Genomic DNA, 19,234 nt, shown 5'->3' with positions numbered 1-19,234 from the left:
AGTGAATGGTAAAATACTTAAGATTTTCAATAAGGTAAAACTATTTAAAATAGGGATTACCTTCTCCTTAGAGAGTTGCTTTATTTCTTCCAATTCCCTTGAGAGCCTTTCTATTTCTCTCTGTGTTTGGATTTGTTGATGACGAGCCTCTACCAATTCCGTGTGAGAGCTCTGCATCTGCTCCCGGGTTAGCCTCAATTCCTGCTCCAAATCTATGGTCTCCTTATACTGGGTTGCAATGTACTGTTCCTGCTCTTTAATAACCTGAAATACAAAAGATATTTGTAAGTTCAAAATGAAATGATATAAATAACCTATTTCTTATTTTGATTTCTCTTTTAATAAGTGACTTTACCTCTGCCAACTAAATCTCTATAAAATTTAACATACAATGAATATCATCCACTGTGAAACTGATATGCAGAAAATGGTTTTTTTTCTTTTTTAATGACAAGAAAATGACAAAAGTACTGTGGTAAATCTGGGAATCACTGGTATATTTTGCCTGACTTTAATATGCAAGCTGTATAATCCTTTATCATTATGATTATAACATGACAGAACACATAATAACATAAAGAGAAAAAGGAATTTAATATTTGATCATCCATGCCAACGATGGAGACTATATTGGTATGAATAGCCAAAACCCACCATTAATTCACACAGCTGGGCTAGGGTCATGACCTTATTCCCTGTGAAAGTAAATGTGTCACTGAGACTGCTACTCTTTCTGAAATACCTTTACATTACTCCATTAAGTCCCTAGTAAAGCTTGTTTCTTAGAGAGAGAAAAAAATCAGTGAAAAGTTAATTCTAAATTACCTTAGTTAGATGGTAGGGAATGACACTTGACCGTAGGGCTGATAAGAAGAAAAGAAACCTGTACAAATCACTAGGACCCTGATGTCTGGAGTTGGGGCCCAGGGTCCAACTCTGTTGTATGTCAATATAAATCTCATGTTTTCCCCATCCTTGTTAGAAAACACAGACTGACTAGGCAAGTAATCATTTTCCTCCCACTGGGGCCGAAACTTGTTCTCAGAGACCCTGCTTGATTCATGTATGTAATTCAACAAATATTTATTCATGCTTACTATGTGATATGTACTGTTCTAGGTATTGATACAAGGGTGAACAAAGGAGACAAAGTGGCCACTCTTAAGGAGTTTATATTCTACTGGAGAAGACAGATAATCAATTAGTCAAACACAATAAAGAACAATATATAAAGTTTTTAAAGTTGAGTACAGTATTTAAAAACAAGAGAAAGTTACACTCACATGAGCTCTTAGAAGCAATTTCAGTTTTTAGAAAGCAAGTAGGTGAAATGGGTTCACTACTCAACACACATGCAAACTGATGATATTCTGGCAACTCATCAGAATATCAGAATAAAATATTTAACAAAGAAACTAATAGGTATTGGGCCCAAATAATTAGCCTAAAATATTTATGACACAATTTCTATATACTAAAACCAGCCAGATTAAAACACATTTATATAGCTCTTCAGAAAATACTGCACGTTCCTTAGGAGGAAAACAATTTGCTTACACTTTCCATTTCTTTCATCTTTTGTTGTGTTCGTTCAGTTTCTTTTTTCAGTTGACTGATCTCCTGTTCATTTTGTAATGTTATGAATTCTTTTTCTCGGAGCTGTTCTTTGGCATTTTGCAATTTTTCATTCAAACTTTCTATCTGAATTTTGAACAGAACAATGTTAATGTAACTGAGGAAAAATATTTGTTTAATCATAACTGCAACCCAAGTAAGTCAATATATATCCAAAACAGAAAAATATAAAAATGTGTTTTTAAGACAACTGTAACTTAGACATAAACATCAGAATTCTTGTGCCTAATAAGATGCTTATATGTATACCTAATTATATGTATACCCAAAACATGTTAAAAGAGATAAAGGTCTCAATCATATTTGCATAAGAAAATTAGGGTACATTAAAACAACAAATATTACATGGCCTTATAAATAGTTTTATAAGTAATATGTGCATGAGATAAAAAAGTTAGTGGAAAAGTCCCCTTCTCACTGTGTTCCTTCCTTTGCCACAAATCAGTTAACAAATTACTTACAAATCCTTCCAGAGATATTTTATACATATTCAGACATGCACACATTATGATATGTGGACACAATCACCCCAAAAAATTATATTCAAAATAACATTAAGAGGATAGCCACAGTGAGGGAAAGGTTGTAATGTTAGTCATAGGGTACAAAGTTTCAGTTATGTAGGATGAATAAGTTCTGGAAATCTAATGTATTAGCATTTTGACTACAGTTAATAATATATATTGCATACTTGAAATTTGCTAAGAGAATAGATCTTAAGTGTTGTCACCAAAATAAAAAAACATGCAAACAAACAAACCTAAGTGAGGTGAGGATATGTTAATTAGTTTGATTGTGGTAATTATTTCAGAATGTATATGTATATCAAATATCACATTGTATACCCTAAATATATGCAATTCTTATTTGTCAATTATACCTCAATAAAATTGTGGGGAAATATTAAGAGAAAAAGAAATATAAAGTAGCATGTGCAAGGTTAATAAAATTATATAGTATTTTTATTATATACATACATTCTGTTAAAAAGCCATGTTATATGAATAGTGGATACTTAGAGTAAAGTAGTTATTTTTAAAAACAATTTAAAATATTTAATTTTTATAATTTACCTGTTTGTTGCATTCTTTAAGTTCTAATTCTGATTTCTCAAGAGTACCTTCTAATTTAATTATTTTCTGTTCCATTTCTCCCCTGTGCTCACGAATAGTCATATCCAAATGTGTAACCTTAATAGAAAAATAGCATTAAACTGTCATTCAATTTTATTCTGATGTGAAAAATTGTGTGCTTGGAATATGTTTTAGAATTACTTATAGTGGGTATAACTGAAACAAACTCACCTCAGATAAATTATTAAAAAGAATAAGAAAAATACTCATTGCTTACTAATACTGGATCTTGAGCCCCATATATATTATAGAAACCTAAAGAAAAAATATTATGTTCATAAATGACAAAGTGATTCAGACTTCATTTCATGCTAGACAAAAGCTGCTAATTACATTAAAAAAATGTGAAATGCAGCAAAAGCAATGCTTGGGGGAAATTTTATAGCACTAAATGAATATATTAGAAAAGAAGAAAGATTTAAAATCAATCATCTAAACTTCCACCTTAGGAAACTAGAAAAAGAACAAATTAAATCCAAAGTAAGCAGAAGAAAAGAAATACTAATAATTAGAGCAGAAATCAATGCAATTAAAATTAGGAAATCAGTGGAGAAAAATCAACAAAACTAAAAGCTGTGTTTTTTTAAAAAAAAAATCAGTAAAATTGATAAGTATCTAGCCAAGCTAACGAAAAAGACAAAAAAGGAGGATATCAATTGCTAATATCAGAAATGAAAATAGGGGCATTATAACAAATCTCATGGACAATAAAATAATAATAAAGGAATACTATGAACAACCCTCACCATGAATTTAATAAAACTAGATGAAAAAGACCAATTACTTGAAAGATACAATCTGTCAAAACTCACACAAAAAGAAATAATCTACATAACTCTGTATCTATTAAAGATATTGAATCAATGATAAATAATGTTCCAAAACAAAGCACCAAGCCCAGGTGGGTTCATTGGTGAAATCTACCATACATTTAAGAAAAGAATTATAATAATCCTCTACAATCTTGTTCAGAAGATAGAAGAGGAAAAACTTCCTAATTCATTCTGTGAGGCCAGCCTTACCCTAATACCAAATAAGACAAAGACATCATTAGGAAAGAAAACTACAGACCAATATCTTTCATGAACATAACTGTAAAAATTTTCAACAAAATGTTACCAAATCATACCCAATAAAGAATAAAAAAATTATATACCACAACAAGTGGGCTTTATTCTATGTATCAAAAGCTGGTTCAACATATGAAAATCAATGTAATCTATCACATCAACGCCTAAGGAAGAAGTATTTGACAAAATCTAACAGCCAATCATGATAAAAATTTTTGGTAAACTAGGAAATCCTAGCTAACACAGTAAGAAAAGTAAAGGAAATAAAAGGTATACGTATTGGAAAGGAAGACATAAAATTATCTTTGTTCACAGAAAACATGATCACCTAGGTAGGAAAATCCAAAAGATTTGACAAAAATTTTCTGGAACTAATAAGCAATTATAGCAGGGGCTAGGGTACAAGGTTACTACACAAAAGCCAATTGTTGTCCTATATATCAACAATGAACAAGAGAAATTTGAAATTAAAAACACAGTATCATTTACATTAGCACCTCCACAAAATAAATACTTAGGCATAAATCTAACACAATATACGTGATATATATAAGGAAAACTATAAAATTCCAATATAAGAAATCAAAGAACTAAATAAATGGAGAGAGTCATTGTTCATGGGTAGGAAGACTCAATATTGCCAAGATGTCAGTTCTTCCCAGCTTGATCTATAAATTCAAGGAAATCTCAATCAAAATTCCAGCAAGTTATTTTGCAGATATCTATAAACTGATTCTAAAGCTTATATGGAGAGGCAAGAGACCAATAGCTAACACAACATTGAAAGAGAATAACAAAATTGGAGGACTGACGCCACCCAACCTCAAGACTTACTACTATAAAGCTACACTAATCAAGACAGTGTGGTACTGGTAAAAAAAACAGGTGAATAGGTCAATGGAAGAGAATAGAGAGCCCAGAAACAAACCCACATAAATATAGTCAATTGATCTTTTTTTAAATCCTCACCCAAGGATATTTTTTCCATTGCTTTTTAGAGAGAGTGGAAGGGAGGGAGGGAGTGAGAAAGAGAGAAACATCAATGTGAGAGAGACACATCGATTGGCTGCCTCTCACACAAGTCGAACCTGGAACCCAGGTATGTGAATCAAACCCATGGCCTTTTGGTGCAAGGCCGATGCTCTAATCCAGGAGTAGGGAATGTCAAGCCAGAGAAATCATTTGGTTTGGACCTTCCGAGGCAACCACAGGCGGGACTCAAAATTCAATAATTCTAGGAGCTTTTTTCATAGCTAATTTTTAAGTTGATAATTTTATATGGCCCGTGAATAGTGTTATAAATATCTAAATGGTCCTTAGCAGAATAAGGGTTCCCCACCCCTGGTCTAATTGCTGAATCACACTAGCCAGGGCTAGTCAATCGATCTTTAACAAAAGAGTAAAGGCAATACAATGAAGAAAAGATAGTCTTTTCAACAAATGGTGCTGGATTAAAGAATCTAGCCTTGGTCAGGTGACTCAGTTGGATCACCAACCCGTATACACCAAAAGGTGGTCAGTTCGATTCCCAGTCAGGGCACATACCTAGGTTCTGGGTTCAATCCCCAGTCAGGGCATGTAGGGAAGGCAACCGGCTGATGTTTCTCTCTCTCTCCCCCTCTAAAAATCAATTTAAAAAAAAAAGAATCTAGACACAGACATTACAGCCTTCACAAAAATTAACACAAAACGGATTACAGACCAAAATGTAAAGTGCAAAACTATAAAATTCCTAAAAGATAACATAGAAGAAAACCTAGATGACTGAGTACAGCTATAACTTTTTAGGTAAAAAACCAAAGGCACAATCCATGAAAGAAATAATTGATAAGCTAGACTTCACGAAAAACTTCTATTTTGTGAAAGTTAATGTCAAAAAAATGAGAAAGAAAGCTACACACTGAGAGAAAATATTTGCAAAAGACAAATTTGATAACGGACTGGTATCTAAGATACACAAAAAACTCTTAAAACTCAACAATAAAAAAACAAGCAACCTGCCCTGGATGGTGTGGCTCGGTTTGTTGGGTGCTGTCCAGTGCATTGAAAGGTTGCAGGTTCAATTCCCAGTCAGGGCACATGCCTGGGTTTCCAGCTCACTCCCCGGTAGGGGGCAGGCAGAAGGCTGCTGATGTATGTTTGGCTCTCACATTGATGCTTCTCTCTCTCTCCCTTCCTCTCTGTCTAAAAATCAATTAAATAATCTTTAAGAACAAATAAACCCAATTAAAAAATAAAAGATACCTTACCAAAGAAGATAAATAGGTGTCAAGTAAGCATAGGAAACAATGTTCCCTATCAGGTCATTAGGGAAATACATATTAAAACAACAAGGAGACAACACTACACACCTATTAGCATGGTCAAAGTCTGAAACACTGATAACACTGAATGCTAGCCAGCATGGAACTCACATTCATTCCAGGTTAGAATGCAAAATGGTACAGCCACTTTGGAAGGCAGTTTGGAAGTGTCTTATAAAAGTAGACATACTCGTACAATATGATCCAGCAATCATGCTCCTTGGTATTTACCCAAAGGAGTTGAAAACTTACGTCAACACAAAAAGCTACACATGAAAATTTATAGCAGCTTTATATATAATTGCCAAAACTTGGAAGCAGCCATGACGGCCTCCAAGAGGTGAGTGGATAAATAAGCTGTAGTATATCCAGGATATGGAATATTATTCAGTACTAAAATGAAAGGAACTGTTAAGGTATGAAAAGACATGGAGGAACTTTAAAAGTACATTACCCGAAGGAAACCAATCAGAAAAGACTACATACTATGATTCAAATTATGTATATGATATTCTGGAAAAGGCAAAACTATTAAGACAATAAAAAGATCAGTGTTGCCAGGGTTGGGGGAAAAGAGGGGAGGGTGAATAGGTGGGTCCCAGAGGATTTTTAGTGCAGGGAAAATACTATAATGGTGGCTACCTATCATGCATTCCTCCCAGGGAATGTCGTAGCACCAAGAGTCAATTGTAATGTAAACTCTGGACTTTGGGAGATTATGATGCATCGATGTAGGCCCATGACTGTAACAAATGTTCTACCTCTGATGGGGAATGTTGAGAATGGGGAAGGCTGTGTACATGTTGGGTATGTGGGAAATCTGTACCTTCCGCTTAATCTTGCTGTGAACCTAAAACTGCTCTAAAAAGTAAAGTCTTCAAAAAAGATGCGGATGAATAATACCTTCCGAGTATTTTTGCTCCTCCAACAAACATTAGCTGAGCAAATAACTCCTTTAATCCCATTTTTTCTGATATACACTAATATAAGAGATCAAAAGGCTCAGATACTAAGCTAACCTTCATTCTCAAAAACTCTTTTGCTGTAAAAATAGCAAGATAAAGAAAGATGATATATTTCTAATTTTTCAAAAATATTTATGTGCACAAAAACCAAATATGTTATAAAATGTCCATTTGTCAAAAAGTGTGACCACTGAAACACTGTGTGACTGTATTTTAACAGAAAATTTCATTAAAATATAATTAAGAAAACCAACTTGAGCTGCTCTTTGCTTTAGCTCCCAATTTCTCTCCTTAAGTGCCTGATCCATTTCAAGGAGTTCTTGCTTTTTGTCTTCATTCTCCATCTTGCATTCTCTGAAAGTTACAAAGGAAAAAGATCAAAGCAAATAGTAAAAATATTATAGTTTTTAAACATCAACTGGGTTACCTTTCCTGTAGTTAAAAGTGATTGGATATATGAAATTATTTCATATTGAAAGGGCTCAAATTAAAATAATAATGTATAAGAAAAATGATTGATATTAATATAATTAGTTTAATAGAGTGTTCTAAAAAGGCAAAACTTAACTTAAACTCTACTATTGTGGACAGTTTAAGCTAAATGTTAAAGCACTCCCAGGGAATAAGACTGAATCAATGTAAGAATTTAAAAAAATATATCCAGATTTTTTTCATCTATAGACCAAGGGAACCTTTGAATGTCTTTTCTATGTAACAGCTGTGAGTTTATTACAATTGAATGAGGTATTTATCTCATGGTTGGTATTCCTGACATCCACAGGTCAAGAGTAAATGACCATTGTGTTTCTCATGGGAATTTTACTCAAAATGATGCCTTACATATAGTGAAGTAATGAAGTCTACTATAGAAATATTTTATAAATATAAGTGTATTTTATATATTTATTTTATATATGTTTTATAAATATATATATTGTAAATTCTCATCCTCCTAAAACCCTAACTTATATATAATTTTGCATTATAAAAATGCAGTACTAACACAATTTTAATACTTCTACCACTCTGAAGCCTGTGATCAGAGAATTTTAATTTGAACTCTTAAGTTCTGATATGACAAAGCCAGAAAATGTTGTGTTGATCTTGAAAATCTTCAAATGATTTTTCCAGTCTTAAATACGAGACAATTGCCCAGCAGGCATGGCTCAGCAGTTGAGCATCAACCTAGGATCCAGGCAATCGGGGTTCGATTCCTGGTCAGGGCACATGCCTGGGTTGTGGGCTGCAGCCAATCAATGACTCTCATCATTGATGCTTCCATCTCTCTCTCTCCATCTCCTTTTCTCTCTCTGAAAGCAATAAAGATATATTGTTTAAAAAAATGAGACAATATTAAATAAAGGTACTGATTTTTTAAAAGTTTCTGAACTTCTTTAATGAGCAGTTTATTATTCTCCTAAAAGTCAAAAGTTATAAAAATACAAAGCTAAACTAATATTCTAAAAGTAACATGAAATGAATTCTAAAGATAACTCTAACTGCTGTCTATGCAAATAACTGAGCTCCCAAAATTCAGCTATTAGCTAGAATTTTAGATTTCATTTTTACTTCTTTCATCCATTCACTCACTTAACCATTTAGCAAATATTTACTGGATGCTTCCTAGATTTCAGGGTTCTATGTACTGTGGACTTAATAGTTAACAAGACAGAAGTCCTTCATCACATACGTTTACATTCTAGTAGGTCCAGGAGAGAAGATGAACTATAAATAATAAACAACTCAAAAAGAAAAATATCACAATACAAAGTGCTATGTCAGAGTATTAAATAGTGATGAAATAGTGACTGGCTGGCTACTTTAGAGCAGGTGGTCAGGAAGGGCAAGAAGCTGGCCATAGAACCATTATTTCAGACCAAAGAAACAGCTATAGCAAAGTTGGAGTGGGGAAAACCATGGTAAGTTTTAAGTAAAATAAAAAGGCCAGGAACAAGAACAGTATGAAGTGAAGCCAGGGAAGTAGACCGAGCCTTGTCATGTAGGGTTTTGTATTCCAAAATAAGGAGGTTGGATTTTTAAAAAATTGTGATAAAATACATATAAGATTTACCATTTTAACCACTTTAAAGTATACAATTCAGTTACATTATGTACATTTGCAATGCTGTGTTACCATTGCCACTATTTCTAATACTTTTTCATCACTTCAAATGAAAATTTCATACCCACTTGCAGTTATTTTCTATTTGCCCTCCCCCTAGTTCCTGGCAACCACTAATCTGCGTTCTATCTCTACAGATGTTAATTCTGGATATTTCATATAAATGGAATTATGCAGTATGTATCTGGTTTCTTTCATTCAGCATGATGTTTCCAAGGTTCATCATGCTCTATCATGTATCAGTACTTTCTTTTCATGGCTGAATAATCCTTGTATGGATATACCACACTGTGTTTATCCATTCAACTACTGATGGACATTTGGGTTGTTTCCACTTAGCAGCTATTGTGAAGAGCTGCTATGAACATTTGTGCACTATTTTTATTTGAACATGTTTTTAATTATTTTAGGTACATACCTAGGAGTGAAATTACTGAGTTATATAATAATTTTATGTTTAACTTATTAAGGAACTGCCAAACTGTTTTGTGCAGCAGCTATACCATTTTAGTTTTCCACCACCAATGTATGAGGGTTCCAGTTTCTCCACCCACTTGTTAATACTTGTTATTTTCTGTTTTGGTTTTTGTTTGTTTGTTCATTTGTTTTTATTATGGCCATTCACACATTATGGTGTGAAGTTGTATCTCATGGTGGTTCTGATTTACACTTCCCAAGTAGCTTGGGTTTCATTCTGGATCTTTTGGGAAGCCATTAGAAGGTTTACGTAAGGGAATAATATAATCTGATTGATGTTTTAAATTAAAACTTAAATCCATTCTGTGGAGAATGGATTGTGGGGAGGGTCAAGAATTTAAACTGAGAAACCAGTTGGGAGGTCACAGCAACAGACCAGGTGAGAGATGATGATGGTAGTGCTAAGGCGGTGATAAAAAAGAGGCCAATAAAGTAATAGATTTCAGAATATATTTTGGAAATTAAGAGTTGACATGACTGGCTAATAAATTAAATGAAAAGAGGGAGAGCCCTGACCCGTGTTGCTCAGTGGTTAGACCATTGGCCCTTGGACTGAAGGGTCAAGGGTTCGATTCCCAGTCAAGGGCACGTACCTGGGTTGCAGGTTTGCTCCCCAACTCTGGTGCGGGTGCATGCGAGAGGCAACTGACTGATGTGTCTCTCTCACATCAATGTTTCTCTCTCTTTCTCTCTCTCCATCTCCCTCCCTCCCTTCCACTCTCTCTGAAAATCAATGGAAAAATAGCCTCGGGTGAGAATTAAAAAAATATATATCTAAGTGGAGGTAAGTAATTCATTATATATTTAAGTCTGGAGTTTGAGGAATAGGCAATTACTAGAGATAGGGGTTTGAAAGTCTGACACTATTTAAAGCTACATGAAATTTACTAAAAATGAGTCTGTGTTAGAAAAGAGAAAGAAACCCTACAATAAATCATGAGATACATCTAAGTTTCAGGGTCATCCTGCTGTTCTCTCTCTACCCTGTTCTTTCATTCTACATTTCACATCCTGGGTTGTGATTCTGTTTTCACTTTCAGAATCTATTTCCCACACTTTGGCTCTGGTCTGGCTCTCCAACCACACCCACCATAGATGTGGTGAATTTAGCTGCTAATCTAAGAACCTAGATTTTAGTGTTGGACAGACTTGTGCTTAATTCTCTTCTCTGAACCCTCTATGTCTTTCTGACTTTGGACATTTTACTTAATTTTCCCAAGCCTCAGTTTTCTCAAGTGTAAAAAGGTGATATATGAAATAAGTCAGGCAGAGAAAGACAAATATCACATGATCTCACTTATATGTGGAATCTAAAGAACACAATAAACTGATAAAATAGATTCAGTGACATAGAAGCATGGAACAGGCTGACGAATCTCAGAGGGAAGGCGGGGGTGGGTGGAGAGAGATTAATTTAAGAATTTATATGCATGTATGCATAGCCGGTGGACACAGACAATAGTGTGGTAAAGGCGTGGGGCAGGGAGTAGGTGCGGGATGGAAGGAGTCAAGGGGAGAGAAAGAGGACATCTGTAATATTTTCAACAATAATGATAAGTTTTACAAAACCAAAAAACTAAGAGCCAAAGGAGAGAAAAAAATGGTGGTATATGTACCTAATAGGTTTGTTGTAAAGAAAGGAGTAAGATCATATAAGGTCCCTGGCATAGTACTGGCACAAAATAAGGGCTTAATACAAAGAACAATATTGTTATTATTAATATTATTTTGCTATTAACCACTGCTGTATGATGGTTCAATCATTTTTTACCACTATGGAATATAGGAGTGGGCCAGTGTAAAATGGTCCAAAGATCAATAATAAAATATCAGCCAACAGCAACTGTTGAATTTATTAGATGGAGCATGGGAGAGGCTGACCTGGAAGAGCCACAGTGAACCAGTTGACATGTTTAGACACCTAGAATTCAACATCAAATTTTACTGTATGACCCAAGGATTCAGAATAATAAAGTGATTATTGTGATATAATTTCTTAGTACTTATGATACTAAATTTTGATATCTCTTATTGCAATTGTGATATCATTTCTTAATATTTAACTCACCTAAGTTCAGCTGTGAGATCCTTTATAGTGGTGTATTTTTCCTCTAATGATAATTGAGCCTTCTGCAGCACATCTCTCAATTCCTGCAGCTGTCTTAAAGTACTTTTTAATTCTCCATGAGCATTTTGTAGTTCAGTCTCTACTACTTCCCTTTTCTGCAAGGCTTCTGTTAGTTCAGTTTCAGTGTGATGCTGTAACTTTTCCAGCTCCTTAACTGTTAAGAAAGAGAATAATTTTAGAACTACAAATAAACTATTATTAAGAACTTTGTAAATAATTATAATTAAGAATATTCAATTTTATTCATCTACCACAGGCAACATGACTACTCATTGTTCCTTTCAACCCCATCATCCCAAATTCTTACTTTAGCCTACTTCCTCAGGTGTAAATATGCAGGCAGCTAAGTTCAGGTAACCTGTTGCTTACCAGTATTTGTTTTCTTATCTAGTTCTGTCCTTGTTTGTTCTAAGATCATGTCTAACTGAGAGAGATGCATTGCTTTATTTTCTCCATCTCGTTTTAGGTGCATTATTTCTTTTTCCATTGAAGACAGCTCTTCTTTGTACTGATCCATCTCAAGTTTTACTTGCCTAATTAAAAACAAAAAATAAAACCAATGATAATTTGGAAACTTAAAAACCAACTGACTTGTCTCTGACTAAACAAAAACTTCAAGTTATACAGGGACAAATATCAGCAAAATGTCTAGTCAGAATCTTATATCACCTATGATACTGTTAAAAATGCTCCAGCTAAAAGACTGTAATTCTACACCAATTTCATACCACTAAATACAACTGTGCTACCTAGAAATATTTAGCAAGACTAGCATTCTTTTCAATCTAACTATAGTTAATTTTAATAAAGCTTTATATGGATTGAGAACATCCACAGAGAGGTACCTCATTCATCTGTAATTTCTATTATCTGCAACACAGAAAATAAGCCAACCATCCAAATATTCACCATAAAGACCAAACTACTCAAAGGAGAGCCAAGTCAGTCATTTTTACTCAGACACTTCTTAATAATGTTATTTTTTTAACTTTAAAAGGTACTAGTAGTTCTTAGGCTAGTGCAACTTCCTTGCTTTACAGATAATGAAACTGGAAGATCAAGTGAACTGTCTGTCAGTGATTTTCAACCTTTTTTTAATCTTATGACACACATAAACTAATTACTAAAGTTCTATGGCACACCAAAAAATATATTTTTTGCCAATTTGGCAGGAGAAAAAAGGTATAATTTTGATTCACTCACACTGGGCGGTTATTGTTGTGTTGGCTATCTGACAATTCTAAGGGAAAAGAAGTCAGTGCCCTTGACTGAATAGTCAGGTACTCCATGTTTTAAAAATTATTGCAGGTTGAAAGTCACTAGTCTAGGATAATACAAATACTTATTAACAGTGAAAGTTTACTAACTTTCAGGAAGTCCTGGGCTTATTCCACTATGAAAGTTCGGTTACCTATTGGCTAATAAACACGATGGAGGAAGTTTTAAGACAATTTGCTGGTGATTCCAAAGCGATATTCATTAATTAAACAATTGTTAATGTCATCCCTGCCAGATGACACTCTAACCACTGAACCACACCAGCCAGGGCTTAGAAGATTTTTTACTTATTTTTTAGAGAAGGAGGAAGGGAGAGGGGGAGAGAGAGAAACATTGATGTGTGAGAAGAAAACATTGATGGGCTGCCTCCTACATGTTCCCCCATTGGGGATCTAGCCTGCAACCCAGGTATGTGTCCTGACCAGGGATCGAACAGTCAACTCTTTGGTGCATGGGAAGATGCCCAACCAACTGAGCCCACCGGCCAGGGTGGGGGAAAATTATTTTTAATAAATACAAGAACTCAAAAAGCACAGCTGTCTACAGATATTTAGTAAAAAATTAACAGAGCTCTATACTCCTCAAGGTTTCATCAGGTTACTATACTATAATAACTGATATATGTAATGATAACCCCAAGACACCTAGAGAAGGTAAAAGTGACAATAAAATATACATTTTGGAAAACTATCAAAAAATTTTTTTGTTCTGTTTAAAAGTTTCAGTACTTGATAAATTCCACTCTTATTTATTTATGAGCAACTATGCATTATTTCCTGACGCTATGTAAACAGGGAAATACTATAACAAATATTTAAGGGTTTAAGATTTGTAACTACTATATAAATAATCCAATACTAAAAATTTCCCAGTAACTTTCAAAATTTTACAACAGGCTTTAAACCTATCAGGTTTTCCAGAAATACTTCACCTTAGAGTCACAGATTTACTATGGACAATCAAGTCATACTGGAAACAGAGCCTAAGGAAGGATTATGCAAAAATAATACTAAACTTTTAGCAGCTGAGAATCTCTGGCTTCTTCAAATGCAAAAAAATTTTTAAATAGCTATAGAAGTAGTCTGAGAAATCTAAGAAGGGCTACATGAGCCTCAGCACTAAGAGAACAGGGTTAGGCCCAGCCAGTGTGGCTCAGGAGATTGAGCGTCTTCCCATGCACCAGGAAGTCGCTGGTTCGATTCCCAGTCAGTGCACATGCCTGGGTTGTGGGCTTTATCCCCAGTAGGGGCCATGCAGGAAGCAGCCAATTGATGTTTCTATCTCTCTCTCCCTCTCCCTTTCTCTCTCTCTAAAATCAATAAAAAAATTAAAAAAAGAGAGAGAACAGGGTTAGGAACATTCATATGCAGTGACATTTACATACAATACCAGAAGCAGCTTTCAGTTGTGTTGTAACAGAAAAAACTTGGTTTTAGAGCACATCTAAAGTAAGCATCTCATACCCTAACTTCTTTGAGTTTCAGTTATTTTTTTTTAACACTTAGCTTCATAATTTCCAAAAGTTACCTAGACATGTATTTTTTTTTTTTTTTTAAATATATCTTTATTGATTTCAGAGAGAGGAAAGGAGAGGGAGAGAGATAGGAACATCAATGATGAGAAAGTCATTGATCGGCTGCCTCCTGCACGCCCCGGACTGGGGATCGAGCCCACAACCCAGGCATGTGCCCTGACCGGGAATCGAGCTCCGATAGCCTGGATCCTAGGTTGACACTCAACTGCTGAGCCACGCCCAGCTGGGCAAGAAATGAATCTTTTTAAAAAAATGTATCTTTATTGTTGAAAGTATTACAGATGTCCCCTTTTTCTCTCCTGAGTTTCAGTTTCTTTATTCTAAAAACTGGGATAGCCCTGGCAGGTGTGGCTCAATTGGTTAGGTGTCATCCTGTATACTGAGAGGTTGCTGGTTTGATTCCTGGTCAGGGCAATGCCCAGGCTGCGGGCTCCATCCCCGGTAAGGGATGTGCAAGAGGCAGCTGATCGATGTTTCACTCTCACATCAATGTTTCTTTCTCTTTCTTCCCCTCCCTTCCTCTCTAAAAATCAATTAAAAATCTAAATAAATAAATAAATAAATAAATAAATAAATAAATAAATAAATAAATAAATAAAAACTGGGATAATAAAACCTGATAGGGCAGTTTTGAAGACTGAGTTAATGTGTTTACCTAGCACACTGCCTGGCACACAGAAAGTGTTCAATAAATCAATTTCCTTTCTTTTTATCTGAAAAGAAAGGATCTGTTATTGCTAAAACAGATCCAAGGCGATATATAAGAGATATATTTTAACTCTAATACCTTTTGGGAGAGAAAAAGTGTTTTATAAGTTGTAGTTCCAGAAGTGAAAGAAGTGATAATGAGAACAGAGAAAAAGAAAATCCTGCTTCACGAAGAGACTTCTTGGAACTAGGGTGCATCTTTCTTATGAAGTTTAATTATCTAGTTTATAGCTTCCTGTTAGTATTCAGGACTTACTTTTCCTATTGAATGTGCCTACAGCTATAATCATAAAAAGGTTTTGTCTAGAACTCAAATTGTAGGGGTGAAAAAAGAAACAATTACTTCAATTTTCTCAGTGAAACAGAAAGCAACATTGGGGAGGGGCTGTAAGTTTGAAAGAAAAGGCAAAGGTGTAGAAGAATATTGCTAGATAGAATTAAGGGAACATTTAAGGTTTAAAGTTATGATTTTAAAGTAAGACTGGTCAGCGCAGTTAGATTTTCTCAAGCCTCTGTAAAGATGCAAACATGGAGTAGTCTGAGTTGGTTTTTAGGCTGTGTACCACAAAGTGAGAGAGAGGTAAGGGAACCGTGGGTATTTGCAAATCGGTGATTTTAATAACTAACAAAAATTTAAGCTGGGTAAAGAGAGAGGAGAGGAAATTAGGGAATGAGAGTGGTAGAAATGATGGATTAGAGGTCCTGGTAAGACCAGAGAACTGTTGAATTTAGGGTATTAAAAGGGAATGAGGATAATATGGGGTAGATGCATAATATTCAGATTATGCTGAAATATAAAATGACAAGATCGAGGGTGAATCATGTGAGTGAGTGTCTGAGGTATGACAGAGATCAGGATCATTAGAGGAGAAGAATTTTTGAAAATGAGGCTAAGGTGTTAGAGGATCAGCCAGACTGAATCAGCTACATTGAAATCTCCAAGAATAATGACAGCAGTGGTTTTAGAGACAGCAATGGCAAGTCACGTGGCCTGTAGGTGTCAGCAACAGTGAGGGATGATATGATCTGATGACGTGAGGTTCATGCAGTATGATATACTATTCCACATCCTGACCCTTGTGGTACAAGAACTGTGGGGAAAAGTTTTAACTTTAGAGAAAGAAGCAATGTCCTCAGAGGAGAGTTAGATGTCTATTACAGCAAGCAAAACGAAGTTGAGAATATAGGGATGTCTCTAAGGATGGATTGTGAATTCCAGAGGACGCAGTGGAAGCCTTTCAGAAGGTAGAATGAGGTGGGAGATGGGAAGAGAATATGTGGAGAGGTTAGTATGGGACATAAGGATTGACCAGGAAATCTATAGCTTCTAGTGTTTTTTTGCATAAGCAAGGATAAAGTTACAACGTGATTAATCTTTGAGGAATTAAGGTACACACTGGTGGTGAGGCTGTGGATAGACCCCAGTCAGTAGAAGAAAGATGGTGTGAAGAAGTGTGTTCTTAGTTTTAAATATAGGACACCTTCTTGACCCTGTCAAGAGAGTTGAGGACATCTGGGGAAGCAAGTTACTACTCCAGGCACAAAGGCCCTATCTTTACTCCTGTCAGTAAGGGAGAGGAAGCCTGGTGACGTGGTTTTAGTTCAAGTGCATAAGGTAACTCTTACCTCTTATTGGTAGAACGGTGGACTAATTATGAGCATAATATTAATTAGGCCAACTCTTGTTGACAAAGTAGAAGAGATCTGGGGAAACTAAGTATAGCTTTTAGCTTATGGGTCCCTTTCATGACTAATTGATGCTTAGACCCAGCCCAAATTAAATTCACAATCTTTCGAGGTGGGACCTAGGCATCAGTACATTGTAAAGCTCCTCAGGTGATTTTTAATGTTCAGTGAGGGTTCAGTCAAGGTGGAGAACCACTGCTTTATTCTATTAAGTTACTCCCTCCCATAAACATTTTGATCCCATTCCTGTATATGAGTACATCTTTGCCTGCAGCTTGTAATGTTTTCCACAACTTAATTCACTACAACAGTTCCTGAGTGCATACTGAGGTATTAGGAATTATGCTAATTGTTGTGGGAGGACCCTTCAAATAAACTAGATATTATCTTGGTATTAAGGAACTTAGAGTAAAACGGTTATGAAGGAGGTACAAACAAAACACTATAGGAACACAGACGGTAGAGAAATCACCTCCTCAAGCAAAAACTTCACTGAACATTACCTGATATTGAAACTCAGGTACTACTGATGTTGAGAGAGGAAGATAAATAAAAACTATCATATTCATTTTACCTGGCAGTGCCAGTAAGCTCAATAACTTTCTGCCTTTTCAAATCTGCTTCTTGTGTGGCTGCATCACATTTCTCCTCCATTTTTCTCAACTTTTCAGCTGAATTTTCCTTTTGTTTTTGAAGCTCTTGTTCCAGTTTTGATACCTTGTAAAGAAGTTTTCAGTGTTTTAAATTCAGTCACAGCTCAACATTCTTCAGAAGAAAAATATTTATGTAAATTTGTAGCCTAGCCTATCATTCAGTTTCAAGATGTATTATATAAAACAAAGTACAGACCAAGAATTACAGCAGGTCCTCAAGTAACATTTCATTCAACACCGTTTCATTATAACATTGGTGAGGTACATAGTAACCTAGCTTGTTTATATTAGCCTATATGCTAAAATTGGTTTCGTGATTTGTCATTTCACTTAGTCACAGAACTTATCGATGTTAAATGAGGACTTACTGTAATGTTTTGAAATATAAAAGCAAAACAATTTTTAATAATAAAGATATTTCATTCATTTATATATGTATAGAAGTGGCCACTTCATAACACTAAAATAAGATCTACAAGAATTTAATAAAATAATGGTCAATGTTCTTTTCATTATCCCCACTTGAAATGTTTTTTCTTCTCTTGTCAAACCATGTTCCTTTCCTTCTTCACAAATCGGCTCATTCAGTGAAAGATTCCTAGACTCCTACCTACCCTCAAACATTATAACTTGCATTTGCTCCCATTCATTCTTCCTTCTGTTCTCCAGTGAAGGAGACGGTCTTCCTCCTATACAAGTCAAGTTATTTCACAGGTATTCTGGATTCAATTCCTATTCACTGCCTCAGGCATCTCGTACTATTGACTATCTACTCTATCTTTGTTCTCTCTTTCTTCTGGCTTCTTTATATCAGCATTTAAACACATTCAAGACCTTCCTATTGTAAAAAATTTTCCTTCATACCTCTACCTCCCTCCAGCTACTATCCTTTCTTTCCTCCTCTTCATAGCCCAACTTCTCAGAGTTTTCTACGCTTGCTGTATCATTCTCACTTCTTATTCATTCCTCAACCTGTAGCGATCTGGCCATTCTTCAGAAACTGCACTAAGTCATCAATGACCTCCATGCTGCTAATTCCAATGGCTATTTCTCAACCCTCAATTTACTTGATATTGATTGCAGCAATTGATGACACCAACTGTCATTCCTTATCATGAAATACTTACTTTGGCTTCCATGTACCACATCCCTCAGAGATCTGTCCAAGTCAATCTTCTCACCCCTCATTCTATATTCTCTCCCTAGTTAATCTCAGCCACTCCATGTTTTCAATGAACATTTACATGACTGTGATCTCAAAGTTAATCTCTGGCCAATGACTTTAACATCCTCCTTGCTCTTCTAAAACCACTAACTGAAGAACTAAATTCAGATGATAAATTATTAAGACCTACACCCCCAACTCAAGCTCCAAAAATAAAATTAAAATAGTACCCAGGTAAAAAGGGTAGGGAACCATGAAAAATCTACCTACTCCGTGCTTACCTGAATAACACTCATAAGCACAAAAAAAATCTAAAGATAAGTAATAATCTGAAAGAATACAGCATAGAACCTATGCATAGCAGACAGAAATGAAAG

General features: G+C 35.1%; 1 protein-coding gene across 6 annotated transcripts in view; it reads right to left on the bottom strand.

Annotated features, from left to right (window-relative positions):
* The window catches only part of CCDC18 (coiled-coil domain containing 18), a 90,573-nt gene that overhangs the window by 27,432 nt on the left and 43,907 nt on the right, over positions 1-19,234 (bottom strand). For all 6 annotated transcript variants that reach the window (XM_087820596.1, XM_016197178.2, XM_087820597.1 and 3 more), the window contains 7 exons: positions 17,614-17,756; positions 12,203-12,366; positions 11,774-11,987; positions 7,361-7,460; positions 2,709-2,825; positions 1,558-1,701; positions 61-264 (listed from right to left, as the gene is read on the bottom strand). In XM_087820596.1, coding sequence (XP_087676722.1) covers positions 61-264; positions 1,558-1,701; positions 2,709-2,825; positions 7,361-7,460; positions 11,774-11,987; positions 12,203-12,366; positions 17,614-17,756 — 1,086 coding nt within the window. The remainder of the gene's footprint in view (positions 1-60; positions 265-1,557; positions 1,702-2,708; positions 2,826-7,360; positions 7,461-11,773; positions 11,988-12,202; positions 12,367-17,613; positions 17,757-19,234) is intronic.

Source organism: Miniopterus natalensis, chromosome 9 (assembly GCF_054644295.1).
Source record: "Miniopterus natalensis isolate mMinNat1 chromosome 9, mMinNat1.hap1, whole genome shotgun sequence".
In the NCBI taxonomy this organism is placed as follows: Eukaryota; Metazoa; Chordata; class Mammalia; order Chiroptera; family Miniopteridae; genus Miniopterus; species Miniopterus natalensis.
Note: the sequence above shows the minus strand (reverse complement) of the source record. Positions and strands in the feature narration are given on the sequence as shown.